The following is a 25,732-nucleotide window of genomic DNA, read 5'->3' on the forward strand; positions in this document are numbered from 1 at the left end:
AGTGACGCACATCCGGCTTCGCTGTCGATATCAGAGTATGTGAATCCTTTTTGATACGATTAACGAGCGCAAAAGCGTCGTAATCATATCATCGGTGTAGTGTCCGACATTCTCATAATTTCGCTGCAGCGATGGTACGATGTTGTTCCTCGTTCCTGCGGCAGCACACATCGCTGTGTGTGAAGCCACAGGAGCGAGGAACATCTCCTACCTGCGTCACCGCGGCTCACGCCGGCTATGCGGTAGGACAGAGGTGGGCGGGATGTTTACATCCCGCTCATCTCCGCCCCTCCGCTTCTATTGGCCGCCTGCCGTGTGACTTCACTGTGACGCCGCACGACCCGCCCCCTTAGGAAGGAGGTGGGTTGCCGGCCAGAGCGACATCGCAGGGCAGGTGAGTGCATGTGAAGCTGCCGTAGCGATAATGTTCGCTAAAGCAGCTATCACAAGATATCGCTGCTGCGACGGGGGCGGGGACTATAGCACTCGGCATGGCTGCCATCGGCTTGCGATGTTGTAGTGTGCAAAGTACCCCTAAGTCTTTTAAGGCCTACAAGACCCCTGTAGAGCTCCCCATATAATATATCTACTTTTTTATATGAGATCCCAAAAACAAATTATTATAACATAAATGTGTCCATCCATATAGATTGTATACTTCAGTTATCAAATGATAATGTATTCTGCAGATCATCGACACCTGCTACCTGTCTGAATATCTGAGTTATCTGTGAAAATGAAAACATCTGACTCCATGCAGACAAGATGCAGACATGAAAAATAATATCTTTATTAAAAATATAATGATTTTAACACAAAAAACATTCTCACCATTTACATGGCGTCCAATGGAAGTCCCTCCAATTTAATGGTATAATGTGTTATCCTGAAGGCACACTTACTATGCAGAGACTTCACAGTTCCCACAAGTCCAGTATTACATTATTAGACAGGACGCGGTCACACTACTATGTTTTCTTCACTTTACAGGACCGCTGGTGGATGAGAAGTCTGTCTGGCAGGAAGGTGCGTCCACAAACCTCACATGGAACCAGTTGGCTCTGGGCACTGTGCCAGGCAGCCTCATTTAAAGCAGCAAGATCATAGGAACCTTTTGCTGGAAAAAAAAGACAGAATATCACTTTTCATTTTGGTTAAGCAAAGTAGGAAAACATTTTCAGGAAATACCTGTAGACTTAGCATTAGCTTAAACCCAGTCATTGTGATTGTACGAGGCGTTCTGGTTATTGTCTCATGAGTGCACTAAAAAAAGTTATACTCAGGTCATTATGTCTGAGCGAACGTTACACCACAATTAGCTATGCGCTGTTTACTTGATTATGAGAATATTTTCCATCTGATCGAACACAGCAAAAATAGTGGGAACAAAGTAACACAATTTAGTATTCCGGGGTTTTATAATTTAGGTTAATATGGACATAAAAAAATTGAGCATATATGTAAATTCATTGTTTATGTTGTACTGAATATTTATTTCTATATGCAATGAATATCTGACAGGTTAGCATTAGCTATGATCGAATACCGCAAATATTCGGCAACGCCCATATTCGCCGAATAGGTCGCCACTATTCGACGATTTGCAAATATTCGATGCACAATGCATGTCTACGGGAAACCCGAATAGTTGCCGAATAGCAACTATTCGGGCTTCCCATAGACTTATATTGCGCATCGAATATTCGCATAGCGGCGAACTATTCGTCAGATATTTGCGAAGCCGAATATTGCCGAATATTTGTGATATTCGATCATCCCTAGTTAGCATCCACTGATAGTGACTTTCCATTGACTTCTATGGGAGTTTCAGTAGAGACTGTCTTCTATCATAGTAGCCACAGAACAAGGTAGGATAGGGATAGTGGGCCTACCTTATGGAGACAGGTTCGGATCCAAGCAACCAACATTTACCAGACATTTATGACCTTTGCCATGGAAATGTCATCAGTGTCTCCCATTGAATATCCTTTACAGTGTATCTATCCAATTTATGGGCAGCACATTATGAGAGAATAAACAAAACAGCATAGAAAATGTTGTACCACTTAGTTGATACCTGCTAGGACAGAATACTGTATTTAAGAGATTGTCCAGTAATATAACTATATAGTGATGGGCAAATAGTAACTATTCATGTTCAGATATATACAGTATATATATGTATATACTAGATGGTGGCTCGGTTCTAATGCATTGGGTATTCTAGAATTTATTGTGTAGTTAATGTATGATTTTTGACTAATAATGGAAGGAAGACACAGTAAATTTTTGGTCAAAGATAAATTTTATTGTTTAAAAATTGTGAATGTTTAACATGAAGATGTAACCTGGTATGTGGGTTGATGCTGGTATGTGGCCCCATCCTGGTATGTGGCCCCATCATGGTATAGGCAGGATCCTTGTGTATGCAGCATCCTGGTCTATGTCCTATCCTGGTATAGTCTCCATAACTTGTATGGCCCCAATGTGTGTGTTGTTGTGGGGGGTGTGTTTTGTGCAGTGTGTGTGTGTGTGTATTTGTTTGTGTGCCGCGGTGTGTGTGTGGGGGCATGTGATTGTGGGCGATGTGTGTGTGCAGGGGTGTTTGTGTGCAGCTGTGTGTGTGTGCGCCCATGTGTGGGTGGTTGTGTGTGTGTGTGGGGGGCGCATTTTATATGAGCGGGGTTGTGTGTGTGTGTGTGCGCGGCGGTGTGTGTGCGCGGCGGTGTGTGTATGTCGGTGTGTGTGTGTTTGTGTTGGGCTGTGTGGGAGTCGTGGTGTGTGTGTGTGTGTGTGTGTGTGTGTGTGGGTTCATTTCCCGCTGGCTATGAATAGTAATGATTGGCTCATGAGCACTCAGGGATGCAGCTCTCCCACTAACCACCATTGAATGCAGGGGAAGCACATTGCTACTTAAATATTAACACTTAAACCCATCAGCTCCACCTCTGGGAGATTAAATGACCGAAGATATGTATATAAACATATTACCAGTAATCACAGAAACTGGCCCCCGAAGAAGATTACCTCGAAACGTACGTCGGGCGAGGGACAGGACCCGACATCTGAGCCCCACACGTGTCTATTATGGGTAAGTCTGGAGAACGGTACTTTTAAACTATCGCTGGAACGGACGGGCACATTATGGCTGCTAATTGAGCTTTGGCGCCATTTAGTGTCCGTCTGGTTAATAGCATGGATTTCTTATATTTAATTCACCTATCTGTACCTGTGCTCCAGAATCGCTATTACACGATTACTATTGCCCATGTCTGTATTGGGTTTGTGAGGGCTCTGATGTCCGGCTCTGCCCCTTCTGGGCTTTTTTCCAGTGTCCTCACTTGTTGTCCTGCCCCCCTTTTTTGGACTTTATATGCTTGATTGTTTTTAGATCAATTGTATATTTGTACATGATTTTAATATAATAAACTGTTTTTTGCAATTTTCTATAATAAAAATAAATTAATCATAAACAGTTTCTGTGATTACTGGTAATATGTTTATATACATATCTTGGGTCATTTAATCTCCCAGAGGTGGAGCTGATGGGTTTAAATGTATTGTTAGGGAGTGACCCGATGACTGAAAAATGAGATTCCAATTCCATGCTTGTGTTGTTAAATATTAACACTGCAGTGAATGTTAAGTAGCCGCTCATGAATAGTAATGAGCGGCTCATGAATATTAATGAGCGGCTCATGAATAGTAATGAGCGGCTCGTTAACATTCACAGCAGTGTTAATATTTAAGTAGCCATGTGCTTCCCCTGCATTTATCATTGGTTAGTAGGAGAGTTGCGTCCCAGAGTGCTGGGTTCCTAGTGCGCCACAGCTGCGTCTCCTTCTGTCCTCGTCCCTCTATTTGTCTCTGTTGCATGGGGAAGTCCTACGATGCCGCAGCTGTATCTCCTCCGGTCATTGTCACTCTGTGTGTCTCTGTGGCGCGGGGAAGCCCTGTGATGCTGCAGCTGCGTCTCCTCCGGTCCCCGTCCCTCTGTGTTTCTGTGGCGTAGTTGGGTCACTGACCTGTGCTTTGGGGCCTCCTGTGGGTTGGGTCTTACTGTGCTCCGTCGCATCGGGTGTAGGGAGCTTCCATGGCGGTGTCACTTGTACCTGTCCGCCGGCTGCGTCGTGGCATTTTCAGGGTTTCCACGAGTGGGCGTGTCCTAATTGAGCGGTCATTGCTGCTGATTGGGTGTGGGTAGAGTAAGGTGTGGGTGTGTGAGGGACGTGATGCAGGGCCGCTGTTGATTGGGTGAGGTGGAGTGAGGGGTGGGTGTGTGGGGGGTATTCGGCCTGTTGGAGCTGTGTGGGTGTGGTTTAGGAGGTGTCAGCGTATGACATCATTTCTTGGACAGACGGACAGAGAGACAGAATAGAGAAATTATATATATATATATATATATATATATATACACATAACATGATTACTGAATACCAAGTACTATTCCAGTATTCAGCACAGCAAGAAATGCTTTTTCCCCATTGACTTGCATTAGGTTTGTTATTCGTGATGAATACAGTAATATTTTTTTGGGATTTGTTACGAATAAGCCGAACATGAATAGTTACTATTTGCCCATCTCCACTAATAACGTATTCACACGATAGGCGATCAAAATCAGATCAGTAGGGTTCAACACATGAATCTCCAACTGTTCAGCTATTTGAAGCTGTTTGAAGCTCCTCCTGACTCCTGAGGAGGGATGTACGTAGTGTTTGGGCTGGAGCAGCACAGCTTCATACACTGAGTCATGACCAGCTGAGGGAGGATTCTCCGGTCATGATGTCTGTGTAACCAAACCCCCTTATCCTCTAAAATTAAACACACGGACTGCATGCGACTTGGTTCAAATGGCCACAGCAGCCTTTTTTATTGCCTATTGTTTTACAGACTAGTACCTTAGGGACGCCGTCCAACGGGCGACCCAAAACAACCACATAACGGTAACAATAGACAATAACATTTACAATACCCCCCGGGGTAGGCCCAGTCCACTACTACTACTCCCCCTGTCCCCGGCCGCAACACACCGACCCAGAGACGAGGTGCCAATCACCCACGGATTGACCCCCACACTTTGGCAGAACCCCGTGCCTGCCACATCCCGGAAACCGAGAGCCACCATACCAAGACAATGACTCCCGGTCCAGCCACCAATCACTTCCAAACCTCTGGACCAGACCTACCCCCACCGCTACTGTGACAAAAGGTATCCCAACTACCCAAAAACATCTCCCACATGACAACACAAAGGGAGGGTGGGCGGGGATCGTTCGGCGTCCGGAAACAGAAGAGGAGGTAACTCCTTCCTCTCCCAGCTAACCCTTTCCCTGCTCCTCCTCTTCCTCCCCGGCTAAAACCATCCCCCAAAGCCATATTAGGCATATACCACTGTCCCTATTAACCCATCACTCCCTACCTCCCCCTTGGTCATGTCGCCCCTCCCCCCAAGTGGGTCCGTGGCTTTCTTGACCAGCTGAGGGAGGATTCTCCGGTCATGATGTCTGTGTAACCAAACCCCCTTATCCTCTAAAATTAAACACACGGACTGCATGCGACTTGGTTCAAATGGCCACAGCAGCCTTTTTTATTGCCTATTGTTTTACAGACTAGTACCTTAGGGACGCCGTCCAACGGGCGACCCAAAACAACCACATAACGGTAACAATAGACAATAACATTTACAATACCCCCCGGGGTAGGCCCAGTCCACTACTACTACTCCCCCTGTCCCCGGCCGCAACACACCGACCCAGAGACGAGGTGCCAATCACCCACGGATTGACCCCCACACTTTGGCAGAACCCCGTGCCTGCCACATCCCGGAAACCGAGAGCCACCATACCAAGACAATGACTCCCGGTCCAGCCACCAATCACTTCCAAACCTCTGGACCAGACCTACCCCCACCGCCACAGGACAGACCACGTGACACCTTACGTGGCCTGGACCCGCCACACACCAAAAGCACGCTCCACACCATCCTGCAGACCCAACGCCCATAAATCCAGACCGACCTCGTTGAGGTGCACACCATCACCCCTCCGAAATCGCCAATCAGCCGGCTCCAAATCCCTGTGCCGTACCACAATCCCACCATTCCTGGTCACAAACCTAGCCACTACCCTATTCACCTGGGCCCTGGCCTTATTAACCTTCTCCACCGACCGAGCCCCTCTCCATGCCAACCTGGTCACTATGTCAGACCATACGACCAGCAAACCAGGATACCGCTTCCACAACTGCAGTAAATCAATCTTTATGTCTCGGATCAAATCCCGCGACGCCCTGGCACCAAGATCATTACCCCCCACATGCAATACCAGCACCTCCGGGGGCCGCTCAACTTTACAATGGAAACGAAATTCCGGGACCACCCTGCCCCACTCCATGCCCCGAACTCCGATCCATCGAACAGTCGCCTGCGCACGATCCAAACCCAGCTGTCGACCATTCGGGCGGACCTCCGCCCGACGGGCACCCCAAAATACGAAGGAGTGCCCCAAGATCCAGATCAGGCACTTCCCTATAACAAATAAAACAAAACGAAAATATCAAAACCAATAACAGCACAACCACCAACACATCAAAAAACACCCCTTTCCTCAAACCTTCCGCACGTAACCAAAGTCCCATGATGCTACAACAACTGCGGTCTCACATACCGCCGAAAACAAGAAGATTCCCATCTACCAATACGCTTTACCACCTCATCTCCAAGCCCCCAACGGGCTGCCTCCGTTGCTGCACCAATTCGGAATGAATGCGACCCGAATTCCTCCGGGCGCTCCCCCGCGTTACGTAGACTTAGCCGCAGCACCGCCACAAACTGAAACCTCGACAAAAACGACCCATTCAAATGCCGCAACAACGGGCCAGGTAAGCCTCCCCTCACGGCCATAAATCCCTCGACTAAACGCACAGGGCACAATTCCTCTCCTGGAACCGCATATAACACCACCAATCTACCACGGCCCAGCTGATCCATTTTTGACCGGCGAATCCGGCACTCCACCTGACTACTGCTCACTTGCACGTCCTCAAACATCAAACCACCACCCGTCACCCTGGACGGGCTCACCAGCTCGCCTATCCGGAACGCCCCATAAAAAGCGAGACCGAAAGCCGTTGTAAATAGAACCGTCTCGTACACAGACTCACAAATGCCGCTCAGGCCACCCACCATCCGTCTCAACAAACCAAACGATACAGGGCGCCTCTTGTCCCTCTCCCGTACGCCACGGCGAAAGCCCCGCAAAGCCTGACGAACCCGAAAATCCTGTGAAACATCACGCTCCCCTCTCATTTTTAACCAAAATGCCACTGCCGACACCCGATGTGCCACAGCCGATGCCGATCGCCCGGCTGAAAAATCCGTACTCACCAATGACAACAAAGCCACCAAGTAATCCACGCTTTCCCCACCAAACATCAGACGCAACAACTCCTCCCATTCAGCCCACACCTTAGCATACCGGCACCAAGTCACCTCGGTCACCGAGTTCCGAATCAAGTCTGAGATCACCGCCTCACCAGATGCCACAAATCCTCGGGGCACTCCACTCCAACTTCGTCCGCCCACGGCAACAGCGCCCGAAACCTGCTGAACTGAAAACGAGACAAAGCATCAGCCACCTCGTTGTCAACACCCGGAACGTGCCTTGCCACTACCTGCCTGCACATTCAACTGCAGACATCTCAACACTAAATGCCGCAAATACACCACCACCGGCTCCGACTTAGCAGACAAGTTGTTAATCGCGTGCACCACCGCCTGGTTATCACAATGAAAACACACTTTCCTTCCGGCAAAGTGCGACCCCCATAGCTCCACTGCCACTACAATGGGGAATAGCTCTAACAGAGCCAAATTCCTAACCAAGCCGCTCTCCCGCCACGCCTGTGGCCACTGCCCGACACACCAATGACCTCTGAAGACAGCCCCAAACCCGGCCGACCCCGCCGCATCCGTAAACAGCTGCAACGCCCCGTTAGACGCCACCCTCTCCATCACCAGCGTCCGGCCGTTGAAATGCTGCAAAAATTGATCCCATACTTCCAAATCGTCCCTGATCGCCTTTGTGATCCGCACAAAATGCGCCGGCAACCGTACCCCGGCCGTCGCCGTCGCCAAACGCCTCGCAAACACTCTCCCCATTGGCACAATTCTGCAAGCAAAATTCAATTTTCCAAGCAAAGACTGCACCGCCTTAAGCCGCACCTTCTTCGCCGCTTTTACCCCTGACACTGCGGACCTCAAATCACGGACCTTCTCCGCCGGCAACCTGCATTCCATAGCAATGGTGTCAATTTCAATTCCCAGAAAACACATCACCGGCGCCGGGCCTTCCGTCTTATCCGGCGCCAAAGGAATCCCGAAACTGGCCGCAACTTTTTGCAACGCAAATAGCAAACCCGCACAAACCATCGAACCCGCCGGCCCGACACACAGGAAATCATCCAAGTAATGAATGATGGACGTAAGCCCGGACACGTCCCGAACCACCCACTCAACAAACGAACTAAATGCCTCAAAGTACGAACACGAAATGGAACAGCCCATTGGCAAACAACGATCAACATAATAACTGCCATCCCACCAGCAACCCAACAAATGCTGACTATCTGGATGAACCGGTAACAACCGAAACGCTGCTTCCACATCCGCCTTTGCCATCAATGCACCCCGCCCCGCCGCCCTAACCAGGTCCAACGCCTTATCGAACGACACATAATATACCGCCGACAACTCCGGCGCAATGCCATCATTCACCGATAACCCTTCCGGGTAAGACAAATGATGAATCAGCCGAAATTTATTCCGCTCCTTCTTCGGTACCACCCCCAACGGTGACACCACCAAATTCCCGCACGGCGGGGCGACATAAGGGCCGCCCATCCTGCCCAAAGCCACCTCCCTTTCCAGCTTCTCATCCACCACTTCCGGGTGATCCCGAGCGGAACGCAAATTACGATACGGCGGAACCGATGCATTAACAACCGACGGAATATGAAAACCATCCGAAAAACCAGAACTTAACAACGCCGCCGCCTCCTTGTCCGGATACCTATTTAAAAACGGAACCATCACTTCTACCTTCACCGGCGTCGTCCCTCTTACCAGCCCCATCACCAGCCTTTCCTTTTCCTTTTTTAAAACATTTGGACAAGCTATGTCCCCCCCCACATCCGGAGCATTCATGCTTAAAACGGCACGCCGCTCCAAACCTGCACTGCCCTTCATTGTACTGCCAACACAAACCTTTCTTGAAACTTGCCGGGGACCCGGCCCCCCCCGAACCCCCGGCGCCCCCCCGAAAGGGCTGAGCCGGTGCCGACATCAATCGCATCCATAAGGAAATATCCTTATGGTCCCAACGCATATCTGGCCGCAATGCCTTCCGCTGCCTAAATTGCTCGTCGTAGCGCAGCCACGCCAGTCCGCCATAAACTCGATAAGCCTCCCCTATCGCATCCATGTAGCCGAACAAAGCCGAACAATGCTCCGGCTCCTTCTCCCCGACCACGCTCGCCAAAATCGCAAATGCCTGTAGCCAGTTGGCAAAAGTCCGAGGAATAAGCCTATAACGGCGCTTTTCCTCCTCGTCCTTCTCCTTTTTGGAATCACTCGGCTTAACCCTATCCAAATTAAATTTCTCCAGGGGAAGCAGAGAAAATATCTCCACATATTCCCCTTTCCAAATTTTTTCCCGCACCTCCTTCTTTAAATGGGCCCCCAGCGGGCCCTCAAAACAAACATAAACTTCGCTTTTAGCCCTATCATCTAAGCGCACCACCTCATCCTCCTTCTCCTTTTCCTTCTCCTTTTCCTTCTCCTTTTCCTTCTCCTTTCCCCCCCCCGTCTCACTCCCCCCCTTCGCCCCCCCCTCTACTCGCACCCGCTCCGTCACCCCCCGTCGCCGCCGAGGCCCCTAAACCGGCTGCACCCACCCACGCCGCCACCGGCGCCTGGGCCCCCTCCCCCCCCCGCTCCCGAAGCCGCCGCCAGCCCCTGCAACAGCCCCAACAATTGACTCCACACTGCGAAACCAGCGGGCGCTGCCGTAGCCGCAGCCGCCCCCCCCCCCGAAGCCCCCCGCCAGCGCAGCCCCTGCCGCTTCCGCGGCCGTCTCACCCGACCGCCGCTCGGCGTCTCCCGAGACCGCCGCCTCGCTGTCCTCCGTCTGTCGTCCATCCGACTCCTCCGAACCGAAAGCCTCTTCCCCCTCCTCGCCGCTGGCCTCATCTTCCATCCGACATCCGGGGGGCGCCGCCGCAGCACCCCCCCCACCACGGCCGCCAGACAGGGCCGCCGCGTGGGCAGAGTCATCCCCGCTCCATCTCTTGCCCCGGGGTGACAACCCAGGAGACCGTCCTGTCCCCCGCGCCGGCACCCCGGGCCTCGACCTCTTGCGCCCGCCCCCCTGCCGACTGCAAGGGGCCTCTGGGCGCGGACGACCAGACGCCCGGCTCCGGATCTCAGCCGTCGTCGCCTCTGGCCCTCCTGGGCTATTGCAGGCCTCCATCCGCCGAGTCCTCCCGCTCCCACGGGAGACTGCCACATCCGGGGGCTGCACAGCGGTACTGAGTGACCCGGCGGTTGCCGCAGGGCTCCCGCCGTCACTCCTTCTCTCAGCCGCACCGGGGTCAGGCACCGCAGACCCCCCCCCGGCGCCGGACCTACCGCCACGTGCAGCCCCGCGGTCCCCCCGCCGACTGCAGGGGGATCTGCTGGCCTCTCTCCTGCGCCGAGCGCGCTCCCGGCCTGGAGCCGCTGCAGTCTCAGTAACTCCAGCCCGGAGGCCGGGACCGGAAGCAGGCCCCGTGCTGGCCACTCCCACCTCCCGACCGCCGCGGCTGGAACGAAGATTCCTCCCGCCGGCCTCTGCAGCAGCCAGACGCTGCTGCTGCGCTGCACTCTGCGGAGGGTCCCTGGAGGGGCTCTTACATCTCCTCCTCGCCCCCCCCGCGCCCGGGGAATACCTGCGGGGGGGGCCGCGACTGGCGCCCGCCGCTGCTGGGGGGACGAGGGGCAAGCGCCGACGGGTTAACCCCGGCAGCCCTGATGTGGGTCTGCACTGCCAGGGGCCCGTGCGCTGCGACCGCTGCCTGAATCAGACGCTGGAGCTCCTGAAGATCTGCCATGGAGGTGCACGTGCAGATCGTTCGGCGTCCGGAAACAGAAGAGGAGGTAACTCCTTCCTCTCCCAGCTAACCCTTTCCCTGCTCCTCCTCTTCCTCCCCGGCTAAAACCATCCCCCAAAGCCATATTAGGCATATACCACTGTCCCTATTAACCCATCACTCCCTACCTCCCCCTTGGTCATGTCGCCCCTCCCCCCAAGTGGGTCCGTGGCTTTCTAGACCATTGTAGGGGCTGCAGCTTCTCCACTACTCTATTCCCTTCGATAGAAGCTGAAGGGCTGTAGCTTATAAAGCCACTACACAGTGTATGGAGTTGTGCTGTCCTGGATCTATACACAACCAATAGTTATGAAACTATCTGATGTTGCTGATGTACCCTAATAATAAGCCATCAATATTTAAGTAGTGAAATATCCCATTAAGGCTGGTTTCACACTACGTCTTTTTAACATCCGTTGAAAACGTTATTTTAGCGGAAGTACGGATCCAGTGCAAATGCGTTTTCATTTCAATGCATTTGCAATGGACTCGCGTCCACCTGCGTTCACCTGCGTTTGCGTGCGTTATAGTGCGGATCCGGTGACTTGCAGTTTTTTAACATGTTTCAAAAACACTACTTGTAGCGTTTTTGAGCTGCGTCAAAATACTGCAAGTCACCGGATCCGCACTATAACGCACGCGAACGCAGGTGAACGCTGGCGTGCTGATAGACAGGATCATGCTTTTGTACTGAGCATGCCCAGAAAGTACTGAGCATGCCCAGAACCAGTCTCGCGTGATCTGTCTCTCTCTCCTCCTCCCTCCCTCACCCTCTCTCTCTCTATCTGTCTTTCCCCCTTCCTCCCTCCCTCCCTCTCCCCCACCTGAGAGCTGCGGACACTCGTAACCAAGGTAAATATCGCGTAACCACTTCTCTTAGTTACCCGATGTTTACGTTGGTTACGCGTGCAGGCAGCCCTGCTCCTAGCAGCTGCAGACACTCGTAACCAAGATAAATATCGGGTATCCAAGGCCGATGTTTACCTTGGTTACCAGCGTCTGCAGCTGTCAGAAGCCGGCTCCCAGTCTAGCTCCCCTCACTCCCGATCACATGACTCCAGTGCCCGCCCCTAAACATCCAGTGCAGGATCCTGCAAAATAACATATGCGTTTGCATACGTTATTTGCTGTAAAAGCAGGATCCGTACTTCCGCTAAAAAAAACGTTTTCAACGGATGTTAAAAAGACGTAGTGTGAAACCAGCCTAATGTGGACATCATTACGCCCCATGTCTTTGGCAGATTCTCCACTTCATCATGGCCCTGGGGGGCTGGATGATGTGAGGTGAAACAGACATAACTCAAAGCCAGCTATATACTTCTGTTGCTCCCTGAAAGGATAACATTTTTGAAGTGTTTCTTCTAAAAGCCCACCATACACTCACAGACCCCAATAACATGAAACAGAGAAGCCCAGTGTCATGAACTGCCTCTTCAGACCTTGTACTTATGACAGCACAGTGGACTCCATTTATAATAAATGTTTAATTAACCCTCAACTGGTGAGGTGGGGTTTGCCACACAGCAGGGAATTTTTTTTCAGCAGGCCTTCATTGGAAAATGTTGGTATGAACCATCAATTCATTACATTTTCCGATACTTGTGGGTGTCAAAAATTTGTTATACTCATGTGTAATCAATCGCCAATAAGAAAACAATAAAAACAAACATGATCTTGGCATTTTCTGTAAAAATTAGAGATTTCTAAACACTGGGGTTCAGGAAGCCCCACATCACCAGTTGCGTGACAAAAATCCCATTTCACACAGTGCAGAGAAAAAAATATTTGCTGTTGTGTTGAAAACTCAAGTTCCCATGGCTTGATTCACCCAAAGCCACAATAAGCTTGGTGGAGACCACTATATATGACCACATAGTTTTATTACAGGGCGTTCAGGGACCTATAGTAATAGACCAATCTACATAAGCTTTGTTTGTGCTAAACTCTTTATAGTTTGTTTCTTTATTGCCCGCATCTATTCCTGGAATACTAGACAATGAAATGCTTTTTGCTCAATCTATTATTCATTTTCAGAGTAAGGCGAGCAGATTCTTTCATTCAGCAGGGTCTCCACATTTTTACCATGTTACGATGTCTCTGTAGTTGGCACAAGGGCCATGTCTGTTCTGCCCAGTTTTGATGTGATTCATATCCCACCGCTTATGTCGTAACAACAAGCAATGGTTGCTGCATCTATTAAAAACAAACTTTTTATAGTGCAAAGTTTTGCCAAAGTAATTTATGTGTTTCTCATTTTACATTGTGTTACAAAATATGATTTTGGAGGCAAAATCCATATACTGAGAAGTTAGTAAATAATAAAGTATATGTGAAATGATAAATAGCAGCATAGTGTTATTGCATTCATGATACTGTACAACTTAGATATTGAGATGGATGTGAATTGCTAGATTTTCAGAGCTAGTACCTATTGTGCAGGATTGTCCCAAATGTCACATATCTGTAACCAGGAACGTGAAGCCATCATACATGAACCTGATAATCTGTTCCTGAACTTTTTCTTACGTGTTTCAAAGTGGACCATAATATACTGCCATATTATTGCAGTAGATATAAAAAGACTAACAAGCAAACCACTAGGTGTGAACAGGTGCACACTGAACATTCAACAAAGATACAAAAATATATATAGTAGCACTCTAAAAAGGTAAAATATGCAAACAATGAATTTAGGAGTTTTTGCACTATATTACTGCTATTGAAAAAAATAAGATCCTTGGTATACAAATTGGCCAATTCGTGTAAGCCCAGCAGCCAACAACAAGGCGTACCTCTTTTTGCCAGGACCCTATACTAATATGCCTCTATCTGGGTTAAAAAAAACTCTACAAGTAATGGGCAGGTAGGATCCATATAGAGTATAATTAATTCTAATTAATGCAAACGTTTATTACAAGTGCATTGATTATGAGTCAAAGTCTGAAATATAAGTGCATTAGTCAACAGTTACTGCATGTATTCTAAAGACTGCATTGGTGTTATAAATTACTACCTGAAGTATGAGTGCATTAGTAAAGACTTACTGCATGTGTTATGATGACGGATGCCCTGGTTGTGAATTACAACCAGTAATACCAGTGCACTGGTCATAAGTGACTGTATTAATAGTACATTGCTTATGATGCGTCACAGCCTGTACGAGACTTGTCAGGGGGTCAGTTATGAATCAAAGCCTGTATTATGATCACATTGGTGACGAGTCACAGCCAATGCTAAGTTAGTTAGAAATTAAAGACTATATTATAAGCATTTGATTATGAGTAAAGGGGGCTTTACACGCTGCGACATCGCTAATGCGGAGTCGTTGGGGTCATGGAATTTGTGACGCACATCCGGCCGTATTAGCGATGCCGTTGCGTGTGACACCGATAAGCGATTTTGCATCGTTGCAAAAACGTGCAAAATCGCTAATCGGCGACATAGGGGGTCCATTCTTAAAAATCGTTACTGCAGCAGTAACGAAGTTGTTCCTCGTTCCTGCGGCAGCACACATCGCTGCGTGTGATGCCGCAGGAACGAGGAACCTCTCCTTACCTGCCTCCCGGCCGCTATGAGGAAGGAAGGAGGTGGGCGGGATGTTACGTCCCGCTCATCTCCGCCCCTCCGCTGCTATTGGGCGGCGGTTCAGTGACGCTTCAGTGATGTCGCTGTGACGCCGCACGGACCGCCCCCTTAGAAAGGAGGCGGTTCGCCCGTCACAGCGACGTCTCCGGACAGGTAAGTATGTGTGACGGCTCTGGGCGATGTTGTGCGGCACGGGCAGCGATTTGCCCGTGTCGCGCAACAGATGGATGCGGGTACCCACACTAGCGATATTGGGACCGATATCGCAGTGTGTAAAGTAGCCTTAAGAGAGTGCTACAATAAATTCATACATTGTGGATGTTCTGTAGACACTTTCCACAGCAAATCTGGAAAAATCTATAGCAGATTGACCGGATTGGCAGCTGTCACATGGGTCAGAACGTCACCACTGAAGGCCGTTTTACCCTGAGACCAGCAAACAAGCCCTACTGGGACTACAGTGATTACTAATGAAGGTGAATATCTTCTTTTCTCAATTCTTCATAAGCATACTTAGCTGCAGAGTGGCAGTGGAACTCAACACACTTAACAATATTGTATTTGTGTTGCAGATTACATTACAGTAGATGGTTTAGCTTCTTGTCGTCCATAGTGGACCAACAACAAACATCAAATTATTGCACTTTTAGTGTGAATTTCACGCGCCCCATTTATATCTATGGGGAAACACAAAATAAAATGTAATAAACATGCAGGCACAAAGGACATGCTGTGGATTGAAAAATCCCAAACCAGGTCAGCAATTGACTTAAAATAACAGCAGCATGAAGATGAAATAAAGGAAAAATTTTGTCCATTTTGCCAGTGTTTTATTCAACTGGGCATTTTTTGTTGAATGTGAATGTGCCCTTTTGAATACTGCAGTTATTGACTGCAGAAGTGGCAGCTTTCTTGGCTGTCAGCCACTGGGAAGGAGGTGCGCATGTTGACATGGCAAATTTGGGCTTCTTGGAAGTGATGTGTGTGGTGACACAATATTGACATAAGGGAGCAAGGTGGAAGAAGCTAGGAGTTGAAAATAAAAAGAGATGTGGCACCAATGGGGGAGAAAATGCTATTGGTATAGGGCCTTTTTACTATTGAGAAGTGCAAGAGAACGTGAACTGTAGATAGAGACAGAGAGACGTGATTGTCCCTTGGGCAATAAAATGCAGAGGATCTCATGATGTGCTGAGGTGAAGGGGAGCAGTGATTCTCTTTTACTAAGTGACACTGAGCCTTCCTGAAAGCAGGTAGTAAGCTAATTCAACAGTTTATGAGGCTGGGGGCTAGGTGTTCTAACCATGGAGGAGGTAGGTTTTCAGAGGAATTGTGAAGACCAGCAATGCAACATTATAGCCTAGATGAACATACTATTGGAAGGTGAACCTATTGTTGCCCTGGGGGTTGTGTGAGCCTGGAGGGAGCCAAGGATACATTGCTGCAGAGCTGAGCTTAGGGATGGAGAGAGTCAATCAGTGAATCTAGTCAGCGTGGTGCTGAGCAACAATTCTGAGTTTCTGCAATGCACTAATTGTTTGGAGATCTGAGGAGTGGTCTAGTGTCTTCAGTAGTGCAGTGTATTACAACTGAGTGAATTAGTAAGACAGTTGTGATGCATACTTATGGTGAACATGTACGTTGGGGAAGCTTAGGGTGAAGAACCCTTGGAAGTAGGGTTTAATTGGTGTCTACAACAACCATTTAATAGTCAATGGGAGTTGATTTATTGGGTGTGATTATAGTGAAGCAAGTAGGAGTCAGGAATGAAAAGTAAAAGATTACTTATGTCATAATTAAGCATACTGCTTTAGAGCCTCATCTAAGATCTGCAAACATAAAAAGTATTGAGCCTTCTTACAGGGACATAACCCATGGGCTTCTTGCCACTGTGTTCCAATCGTACTCAGTAAAATTTAATTGCATATGTGGCTCCCCAGAGGCTTCGGTCACCACAGGGTATTGCATATGACTTAAGGTGAAGTACTCATCCCGGGTAAGGAAGAGGTTAACCACTGGTGTTCACTTACACAACACACACAGCTCAGGTGCTTTCCCACTGGAACTGGGCTAGAGGTGGTCACCATAGCAATGGGACTTCCCCAGCCACTAGTGAGTCATTAGGAAGGTGGGGCAGCATGGGGGAAATGAGGAATACACAAAGTTTTTCCTCAGAATAGTCTGGGAACTGGAGCAAGTCGGTCGCTGAGGACAGTGCTTTGGAGCTTCCTCAGAAGAACCAGCCGAGAAGAGTGCTTTAGAGCGTCCTCAGAGGAAGAAGGACAAGAGTACGATAACATCCAGGGACTCGCAGAAACACGGCCACTGAGGAGAGTGCTTCAGAGCTTCCTTAGTTAGGACCGGACAGACTGGAAGGAGCAGGAGTTTACCGGGTGGAGCTGGTGAGACAAAGGAGCAACACGGTAGCCGAGGGATGAGTCTAACAGCCCCTTCGGGACCGGCGCAGTCAGGGTGCAGGGCCCTAGGGTGACGTACACTCCACGTTGCACCATTAGAATCTGCAGGGAAGGGGGATTTCATGTCCCATTGCCCACCACAAAGGTCCTGGGGCAGAGCAGCATATAGAGTCAGGAGTCAAGACCATGGTCGGCCCCACATATGATTTGCGCTGCCTGCGGACGTGATGGAAACTAAACCCAAGGATACTAGGGTTCCTAAGTAGCTTCACTCCATGGGGATCCACACTACAGAGCGCAAGGAAGGAAGGTCTCACAGCTTCACAACAACAGTGGTGGCCTCTGAATCAACCGGGATCGGCTGGGGCCCAGCACGGCGGAAACCGGCAGAGAGTAAAAGAACTTTGTCCGCAGTCCTGGTGTCGTCCCATCATTGCTGGCGCCGGTGCCCCATGCTCCAGTGCCAATGGCCGCTAAACCCCATCATCGTCCTCCATGGGGGCCTAGCTCTGCCTGTGGGGAGCTGGACCATCTGGGCTGCATTACCATCCGCCCCAGAGAAGAGCAACATCTCGCAGCGGCGGCTGATAGTTGGCTGCATATCACGGGTGGCGCTGCAAAGCAAACCCCCATCATCCCCTATACCGGTCACCTTGCACCTTTTATTGACACCAACAGGACCACGGAGTCAGATCAGGCCATTCACAGCAACCCTCAAATACCACTGACTCGGTGATGAGTAGCTCTGGGCTTGTCACATACACTTGATTTGGTCTGTTATTGTTGTCTTTAAAGGGAAACCCCTTGAATAACACAACCCTACACACTATTACATCGAGGTTCTCAGTAACCTATCTGTGGAACAATAAGGTCAGATGTCAAAGAGTAATGCGGGCGTCACACGGTACAATCTATCGTGTGATCGCACGAGCGATCGTACCCACCCCCGTCGTTTGTGCATCATGGGCAAAGTCGTTAAACCGCCGTCACACGGGACTTACCTGCAGAGCGACCTCACTGTGGGCGGCGAACATCCTCTTCCTCAAAGGGGAGGGACGCTCGACGTCACAGCTATGTCACACAGCCGCCGGCCAATAGAAGCGGAGGGGCAGAGATGAGCGGGACGTAAACATCCCGCCCACCTTCTTCCTTCTGCATAGCCGGCGGGTGCCGCAGGACGCAGGTAAGCTGTGTTCATCGTTCCCGGGGTGTCACACGGAGCGACATGTGCTACCCCGAATACGATGAACAACCAGCACAATGAAAAATAAACAATTTTTTAAAAATAGGCGACGTGTATGTGGCGCCCTGGACTAGCCAGGTAGCCACAGACAAAACACACACACACCCCCACCCCCCAGACAGTTACATTAGTCAGACAAAAATCCTTGTTGCCTCCTTCCAGAGTCTGATGTCCACACCAGGTGGGGCGGAACCAGGCGGTTGGCCCCACCCACCGAGGAGTTCACAGGCCTGGAGGCGGGAAAAGTGTCAGTTCAATCTTGGAGGTGAAAGTGAGAGGAGTGAACACTTGAGGTGTCTGGGTTGGAGCCCAGACACTGACAGCAAAGTTGGCAGATGGTCGTGACCGTTTGCAGGAGTTGGTGGAACTCCGCAGAGCCATAAGGACCGGGGTCGGGCGTCGGCCCGCCGGTACCGGACCGGGGAATGGAGTGAAGCTAAGCACACAGGCAGGGCCATCGGACCCCGACCAGGCTTGGAGCCGCCGTCAATAGTCAAATCCGAATGTGACAGGAACCCTAGCGGTTTCTCAAGTACTAAGTCCCGATTGAAGGCAACCGTCCACCCAGAGAGGATATACAGCCACCGCCACAGGCTAGAGATCCAAGGGCCAGCGCCTGCGGGCAAAACGGGCTCCTATGGCACCTATACGCCGGGGAGCGGACTACCGGTGGGCAACCACAGGAGTCAAGAACATTCTCAAAGGTGCAGGGAAAGACAGCCACCATCAGCCGTCTGGGGAGAGCACAACAACAACACTGCAGCCGACTGCGGGACCCGTCCATCCGGTCGTTTTCGTTTACCTACGACTCTGTCAGTGATTGTCTGAGTGAGTACACCAGTGCCGTCCGGCACCGCGCCGCGCAGTCCCTACACCCCAGCCATCCGGCCTCCCCGTTACACCATCAGGCCCCGTGATCACCAACCCCTGCACACAGAGGGGACAACATCTCAGCTGCACTCTACCATCTCTCCCGGGATCTCCGTTACCAGCAGCGGTGGTGCCCTTATCCCCACGACCCGTGGGTGGCGTCACAAACAATCTCCCTAAACATACCATCCCCATTTCACTCACGGGTGAGGAGCGCTGCTCGAGTCCCTGGGTCCGGTCCACCGCTCAAGCCACTGAGCAGCAGAAGCAGAAGCCCCGGACCCGAGCTTGGCGAGCGCGTCCCCTCCGCCCGCGACAACTTGGTGTCACGAACAGGATCGAGCCGATCTACTTACCAGTAGAAGTGTGCCTTGCAGTGTCCGCCGGCGGCGTCCGGCCGAAAAATTTGAAGCGCCGCCATCTTGGGCGTGAAGATTTCCCGCTCGAGCATCTTCCCTGAGCAGGGAAGGTGCGAAAGTGAAGCCCCGCCCCCAACAAGCGGAAGTGCTAGAAAGAACCAAGGGGGGGCGGGTGAAAGCCTGCCTAATGTAGCCGAGGGCATAAAAAGCGGGGACGCCAGGACTCTGCAACATACCCAGTTCCTGGAAGCAGCTTGCAACATGTCCGCACCACCTGAGAGGCCTGAGTCTCCGGAGGCTGCCCCCGGGACGGCGGCGTGGCTGAAAACCCAAGTGATGCTGTTATGCTGTCGTAACCGGGCCCAAGTACGGGACCTGCTGGATCGCTGGACCGCTGAGATGGAGGAGCTGGCTGCGGTCGTGCGGGCGCATGAAATAGAGGCCATGCTAGAGGAGCTGGTGAGTGACCCACGCCCTTGTGTCCCTGAAGGACCGGCCGCTGCGGCTGAAAGACTCGGTCTACCCCTGACCCCAGCAGGGCCCACCCCATCGCCTGTGCTGGCCGCCCGCACAGCCCCGCTCAGGCCACCATCCCCGATGGAGGTTGCGGAGTCTGTGCTGCCCCGCCAGGGCCCGGAGGACCGAGAGGACGCCAGCCAATCAATAGCTGGAGCGGTTGACTTAGAAGAACCGATGGCGGGCCTCCGTACGCAGACCGATGACGGATCACTTGCCACTGAGGAACCACAAGTCTGCGCTCAGTTAGAAACCATTGCTGTCCTGTCGGGTCCCGTCATTAGCCCACTTGAGTCAGATGACAGCGGCTCGGGGGCTGACACAGAGCCTGTCTCAGAGGAGGAGGGAAGCTTCGGCTTGTATGACATGGAGGCCACTTACATTCCTCGGAGCGGAAATAATGGATGCCGGGCAGTCCTTCCTCGTCGCGCCTGCCGTGCGCTGGAGGGGCTGGAACCCGTGCTTCTTCACCTGGAGCTGGGTGAGGAGTACGGAAGTGAGCAATAGTGGCAGCGGTTCTCCGTTGCAACCAAGTTGTCCCCGTTGGGACCCTCAGCTGAATGAATGAATCCGAATCAACCGAAGTTTTCACCTGATTGTCTACAGTGATTATCCCGGCCATTGCTGGCAAGTTGTCCCCGGAGGGACTCTCTGTGTTTACCACCCACATGAGAAACTGCTCATGATCATGGCCGAGAACTGGCAGGCCACCCACGAACTTGTGGGCCTGTAAATAGTGTTGTGGGCTGGTTTCCGTCCGTACCGCCTCCGGAGAGGCAGATTGGAGGAAGGGCCCGCAGCAGAGCAGGCTGGGGCCCGGCCACCACCAGGACCGGTGGCCATCCTCCGGGGGTCAGGGGTCCCCCTGGACGTGGGGTCCTCTGAAGTGACAGCCGGGTGCGAGACACCGTACACGTTCCCGCTCGGGTAACCTGGACCAGGACTAGGGTAAAGGGGTGCTGCCCGTTTCTTAGGGGCAGCATCAAGGATCAGGTTATTTGGGTGGGAGAGCGGATGACCATGAATCCGTCCGTCAGTAATGTTTGAAACGTTAAAAGTAATGCACCTCCGTAAGGGAAGTCTTGAAAGTATGCTTATGTTTTATGCTTTACCGTTTTACCATGTTATTTATCTTTTTCAGTCTGAAAAATAAAACCGGTGATGGATGGGCAGCCCGCGGACGGTCTGCATTTTACCAAGGGGGAATGTGGCGCCCTGGACTAGCCAGGTAGCCACAGACAAAACACACACACCCCCCCACCCCCAGACAGTTACATTAGTCAGACAAAAATCCTTGTTGCCTCCCTCCAGAGTCTGATGTCCACACCAGGTGGGGCAGAGCCAGGCGGTTGGCACCACCCACCGAGGACTTCACAGGCCTGGAGGCGGGAAAAGTGTAAGTTCAGTCTTGGAGGTGAAAGTGAGAGGAGTGAACACTTGAGGTGTCTGGGTTGGAGCCCAGACACTGACAGCAAGGTTGGCAGACAGTGGTGGCCGTCTGCAGGAGTTGGTGGAACTCCGCAGAGCCATAAGGACCGGGGTCGGGCGTCGGCCCGCCGGTACCGGACCGGGGAATGGAGTGAAGCTAAGCACACAGGCAGGGCCATCGGACCCCGACCAGGCTTGGAGCCGCCGTCAATAGTCAAATCCGAATGTGACAGGAACCCCAGGGGTTTCTCAACTACTAAGTCCCGAATGAAGGCAACCATCCACCCAGAGAGGATATACAGCCACCGCCACAGGCTGGAGATCCAAGGGCCAGCGCCTGCGGGCAAAACGGGCTCCTATGGCACATATACGCCAGGGAGCGGACTACCGGTGGGCAACCACAGGAGTCAAGAACATTCTCAAAGGTGCAGGGAAAGACAGCCACCATCAGCCGTCCGGGGAGAGCACAACAACAACACTGCAGCCGGCTGCGGGACCCGTCCATCCGGCCGTTTTCGTTTACCTACGACTCTGTCAGTGATTGTCTGAGTGAGTACACTAGTGCCGTCCGGCACCGCGCCACACAGTCTCTGCCCCCCAGCTATCCGGCCTCCCCGTTACACCATCGGGCCCCGGGATCACCAACCCCTGCCCACGGAGGGGACAACATCTCAGCTGCACCCTACCATCTCTCCCGGGATCCCTGTTACCAGCAGTGGTGGTGCCCTTATCACCACGACCCATGGGTAGCGTCACGAACAATCTCCCTAAATATACCATCCCCATTTCACTCATGGGTGAGGAGCGCTGCTTGAGTCCCCGGGTCCGGTCCACCGCTCGAGCCACCGATCAGCAGCAGCAGAAGCCCCGGACCCGAGCGTGGCGAGCGCGTCCCCTCCGCCCGCGACATGTACACGACTCAAGATTTGTGACCGATTCTGCGTCGCTCGGAGGTGTCACACGAGACGACGTAGTGAACGATGCCGGGTGTGCATCACGAAAACCGTAACCCCGACGATGCATCACACGATAGATCGTCTCATGTGATGCCCGCATAAGAGTCCTAAGAATAAGGTATCAATGCTGTGGTCCCGGAAAACCCTTTAATTCTACAGTAGGAAATTGCTTTGTTGCTGATTTTTGCCCTCTCATACCTCCAATCTGTCTGACTTCTGGCTTTTTTGGTTCAGGTCTTTGCAAATTCTTTGGTAGTTGATCATTTTCCAAATGCCATTTCTTCAAGCACTGAGGTTCATGGATGCTGATAGATTTTGTTCCAAACTCCCGTCCACAAATATAGCACACAACTGTTGGGGGTGGCCTGACAACTGGTGGCTGTGAACAAAATGATTTGAGTAAAGATAACTAAGAATTCTAAGTTAGTTTGTTAACAGTATCAATTATTTTTTGTTATTTAATAATATATTTCACATATTCTTAGTTACAACATAATCTGCATCACTGTGCGGAAAATGTCATCGCTTCAAGCAGTCATCGTCACAGAAAAGAGACCCTCAAATTCCAGATCCCAATGTTGACCCTGCTCAGATTCATACGTAGGATCACAGTGCTGCAAGACAACAAAATCCCTCACTATGTCTCCCAAAGATCTTCATGATATCCATTATACCTATGAACATTTGTATGGACATATACAGTGCCTACAAGTACGGTAGTATTCAACCCCCTGCAGATTTAGCAGGTTTGATAAGATGCAAATAAGTTAGAGCCTGCAAACTTCAAACAAGAGCAAGATTTATTAACAGATGCATAAATCTTACAAACCAACAAGTTATGTTGCTCAGTTAAATTTTAATAAATTTTCAACATAAAAGTGTGGGTCAATTATTATTCAACCCCTAGGTTTAATATTTTGTGGAATAACCCTTGTTTGCAATTACAGCTAATAATCGTCTTTTATAAAGACCTGATCAGGCCGGCACAGGTCTCTGGAGTTATTTGGCCCACTCCTCCATGCAGATCTTCTCCAAGTTATCTAGGTTCTTTGGGTGTCTCATGTGGACTTTAATCTTGAGCTCCTTCCACAAGTTTCCAATTGGGTTAAGGTCAGGAGACTGACTAGGCCACTGCAACACCTTGATTTTTTTCCTTCTTGAACCAGGCCTTGGTTTTCTTGGCTGTGTGCTTTTGGTCGTTGTCTTGTTGGAAGATGAAATGACAACCCATCTTAAGATCCTTGATGGAGGAGCGGAGGTTCTTGGCCAAAATCTCCAGGTAGGCCGTGCTATCCATCTTCCCATGGATGCAGACCAGATGGCCAGGCCCCTTGGCTGAGAAACAGCCCCACAGCATGATGCTGCCACCACCATGCTTGACTGTAGGGATGGTATTCTTGGGGTCGTATGCAGTGCCATCCAGTCTCCAAACGTCACGTGTGTGGTTGGTACCAAAGAACTCGATCTTGGTCTCATCAGACTAGAGAACCTTGAACCAGTCTGTCTCAGAGTCCTCCAAGTGATCATGAGCAAACTGTAGACGAGCCTTGACATGACGCTTTGAAAGTAAAGGTACCTTACGGGCTCGTCTGGAACGGAGACCATTGCGGTGGAGTACGTTACTTATGGTATTGACTGAAACCAATGTCCCCACTGCCATGAGATCTTCCCGGAGCTCCTTCCTTGTTGTCCTTGGGTTAGCCTTGACTCTTCTGACAAGCCTGGCCTCGGCACGGGAGGAAACTTTCAAAGGCTGTCCAGGCCGTGGAAGGCTAACAGTAGTTCCATAAGCCTTCCACTTCCGGATGATGCTCCCAACAGTGGAGACAGGTAGGCCCAACTCCTTGGAAAGGGTTTTGTACCCCTTGCCAGCCTTGTGACCCTCCACGATCTTGTCTCTGATGGCCTTGGAATGCTCCTTTGCCTTTCCCATGTTGACCAAGTATGAGTGCTGTTCACAAGTTTGGGGAGGGTCTTAATTAGTCAGAAAAGGCTGGAAAAAGAGATAATTAATCCAAACATGTGAAGCTCATTGTTCTTTGTGCCTGAAATACTTCTTAATACTTTAGGGGAACCAAACAGAATTCTGGTGGTTTGAGGGGTTGAATAATAAATGACCCTCTGAATAAACTTTTCACAATTTAAAAAAAAAAATAAAAAAAGAAATAACATTCTTTTTTGCTGCAGTGCATTTCACACTTCCAGGCTGATCTACAGTCCAAATGTCACAATGCCAAGTTAATTCCGAATGTGTAAACCTGCTAAATCTGCAGGGGGTTGAATACTGGGGGTTGAATACTACTTGTAGGCACTGTATAATGTTCATTTTAACAGGCCAATTACTCACTTTTGTGCACTGCTTTTCTTTTACGGGATTATGCTAAAGTGAGTTCTGTGTATCACAACAGGTCTACTCAGGACACATACTGTAGATCAGAAAGCTTATAAATTCCCTCTTCTTTTTCTTTGTTTATTTTTTAGTTGAACAATAGGGCCTCACTAGTTATTCATTTCACTATGCTCTATGGGCACTCCAACAATATTCATATACTAGCTGTACTACCCGGCTTCGCCCGGGTTAATAACTGCTGTTAACAAAATAGAATGTATTAACAAAAATTTAATTTTGCACACAAAAACCACAAAAGAAATAGATAGAAATGTAATTATTAAAAGGCAAAAACTAAGCTAATAGAAGCATTTCACAACATATATTTCAGCACCACAGATATTCCACACAGATTTAACTAAATTGGCCAATGTGCTTCGTATGTCTCTTTCCAGATCTGTCTCTTTCCTCGTCTGTCTCTTTCCCCATCTGTCTCTGTCTGTCTCTTTCCCTGTCTGTCTCTTTCTAGGTCTGCCTCTTTCCTCGTCTGCCTGTCTCTGTCTCTTTCTTTGTCCATCTCTATCTCTCTGTTTCTTTCCCCATCTGTCTTTTTCCAGGTCTGTCTCTCTGTCTCTTTCCCCATCTGTTTCTTTCCCCGCCTGTCTCTTTCCCCGTCTGTCTCTTTCTCCGTCTGTCCTGTCTGTCTCTTTCTTTGTCTGTCTCTATCTCTGTTTCTTTCCCCATTTGTCTCTTTCCAGGTCTATCTCTTTCCCAGGTCTGTCTCTTTCCCAGTCTGTCTCCCCACCTCTTTGTCTGTGTCTTTTCCTGTCTGTCTCTTTCCC

The 25,732-nt window shown here is 50.3% G+C and overlaps 1 protein-coding gene across 2 annotated transcripts in view; it reads right to left on the reverse strand.

The window, feature by feature from the left end:
- Positions 1-864: 864 nt before the first annotated feature.
- Positions 865-25,732, reverse strand: part of LOC142300183 (zinc finger protein 474-like) — a 43,877-nt gene continuing 19,009 nt past the window's right edge. For both annotated transcript variants that reach the window (XM_075341876.1, XM_075341875.1), the window contains exons 3-4: positions 22,760-22,940; positions 865-1,117 (exon numbers count right to left, since the gene is read on the reverse strand). In XM_075341876.1, coding sequence (XP_075197991.1) covers positions 969-1,117; positions 22,760-22,940 — 330 coding nt within the window. In that variant the 3' untranslated portion in view covers positions 865-968. The remainder of the gene's footprint in view (positions 1,118-22,759; positions 22,941-25,732) is intronic.

Source organism: Anomaloglossus baeobatrachus, chromosome 1 (genome assembly GCF_048569485.1).
Source record: "Anomaloglossus baeobatrachus isolate aAnoBae1 chromosome 1, aAnoBae1.hap1, whole genome shotgun sequence".
Taxonomy (NCBI): Eukaryota; Metazoa; Chordata; class Amphibia; order Anura; family Aromobatidae; genus Anomaloglossus; species Anomaloglossus baeobatrachus.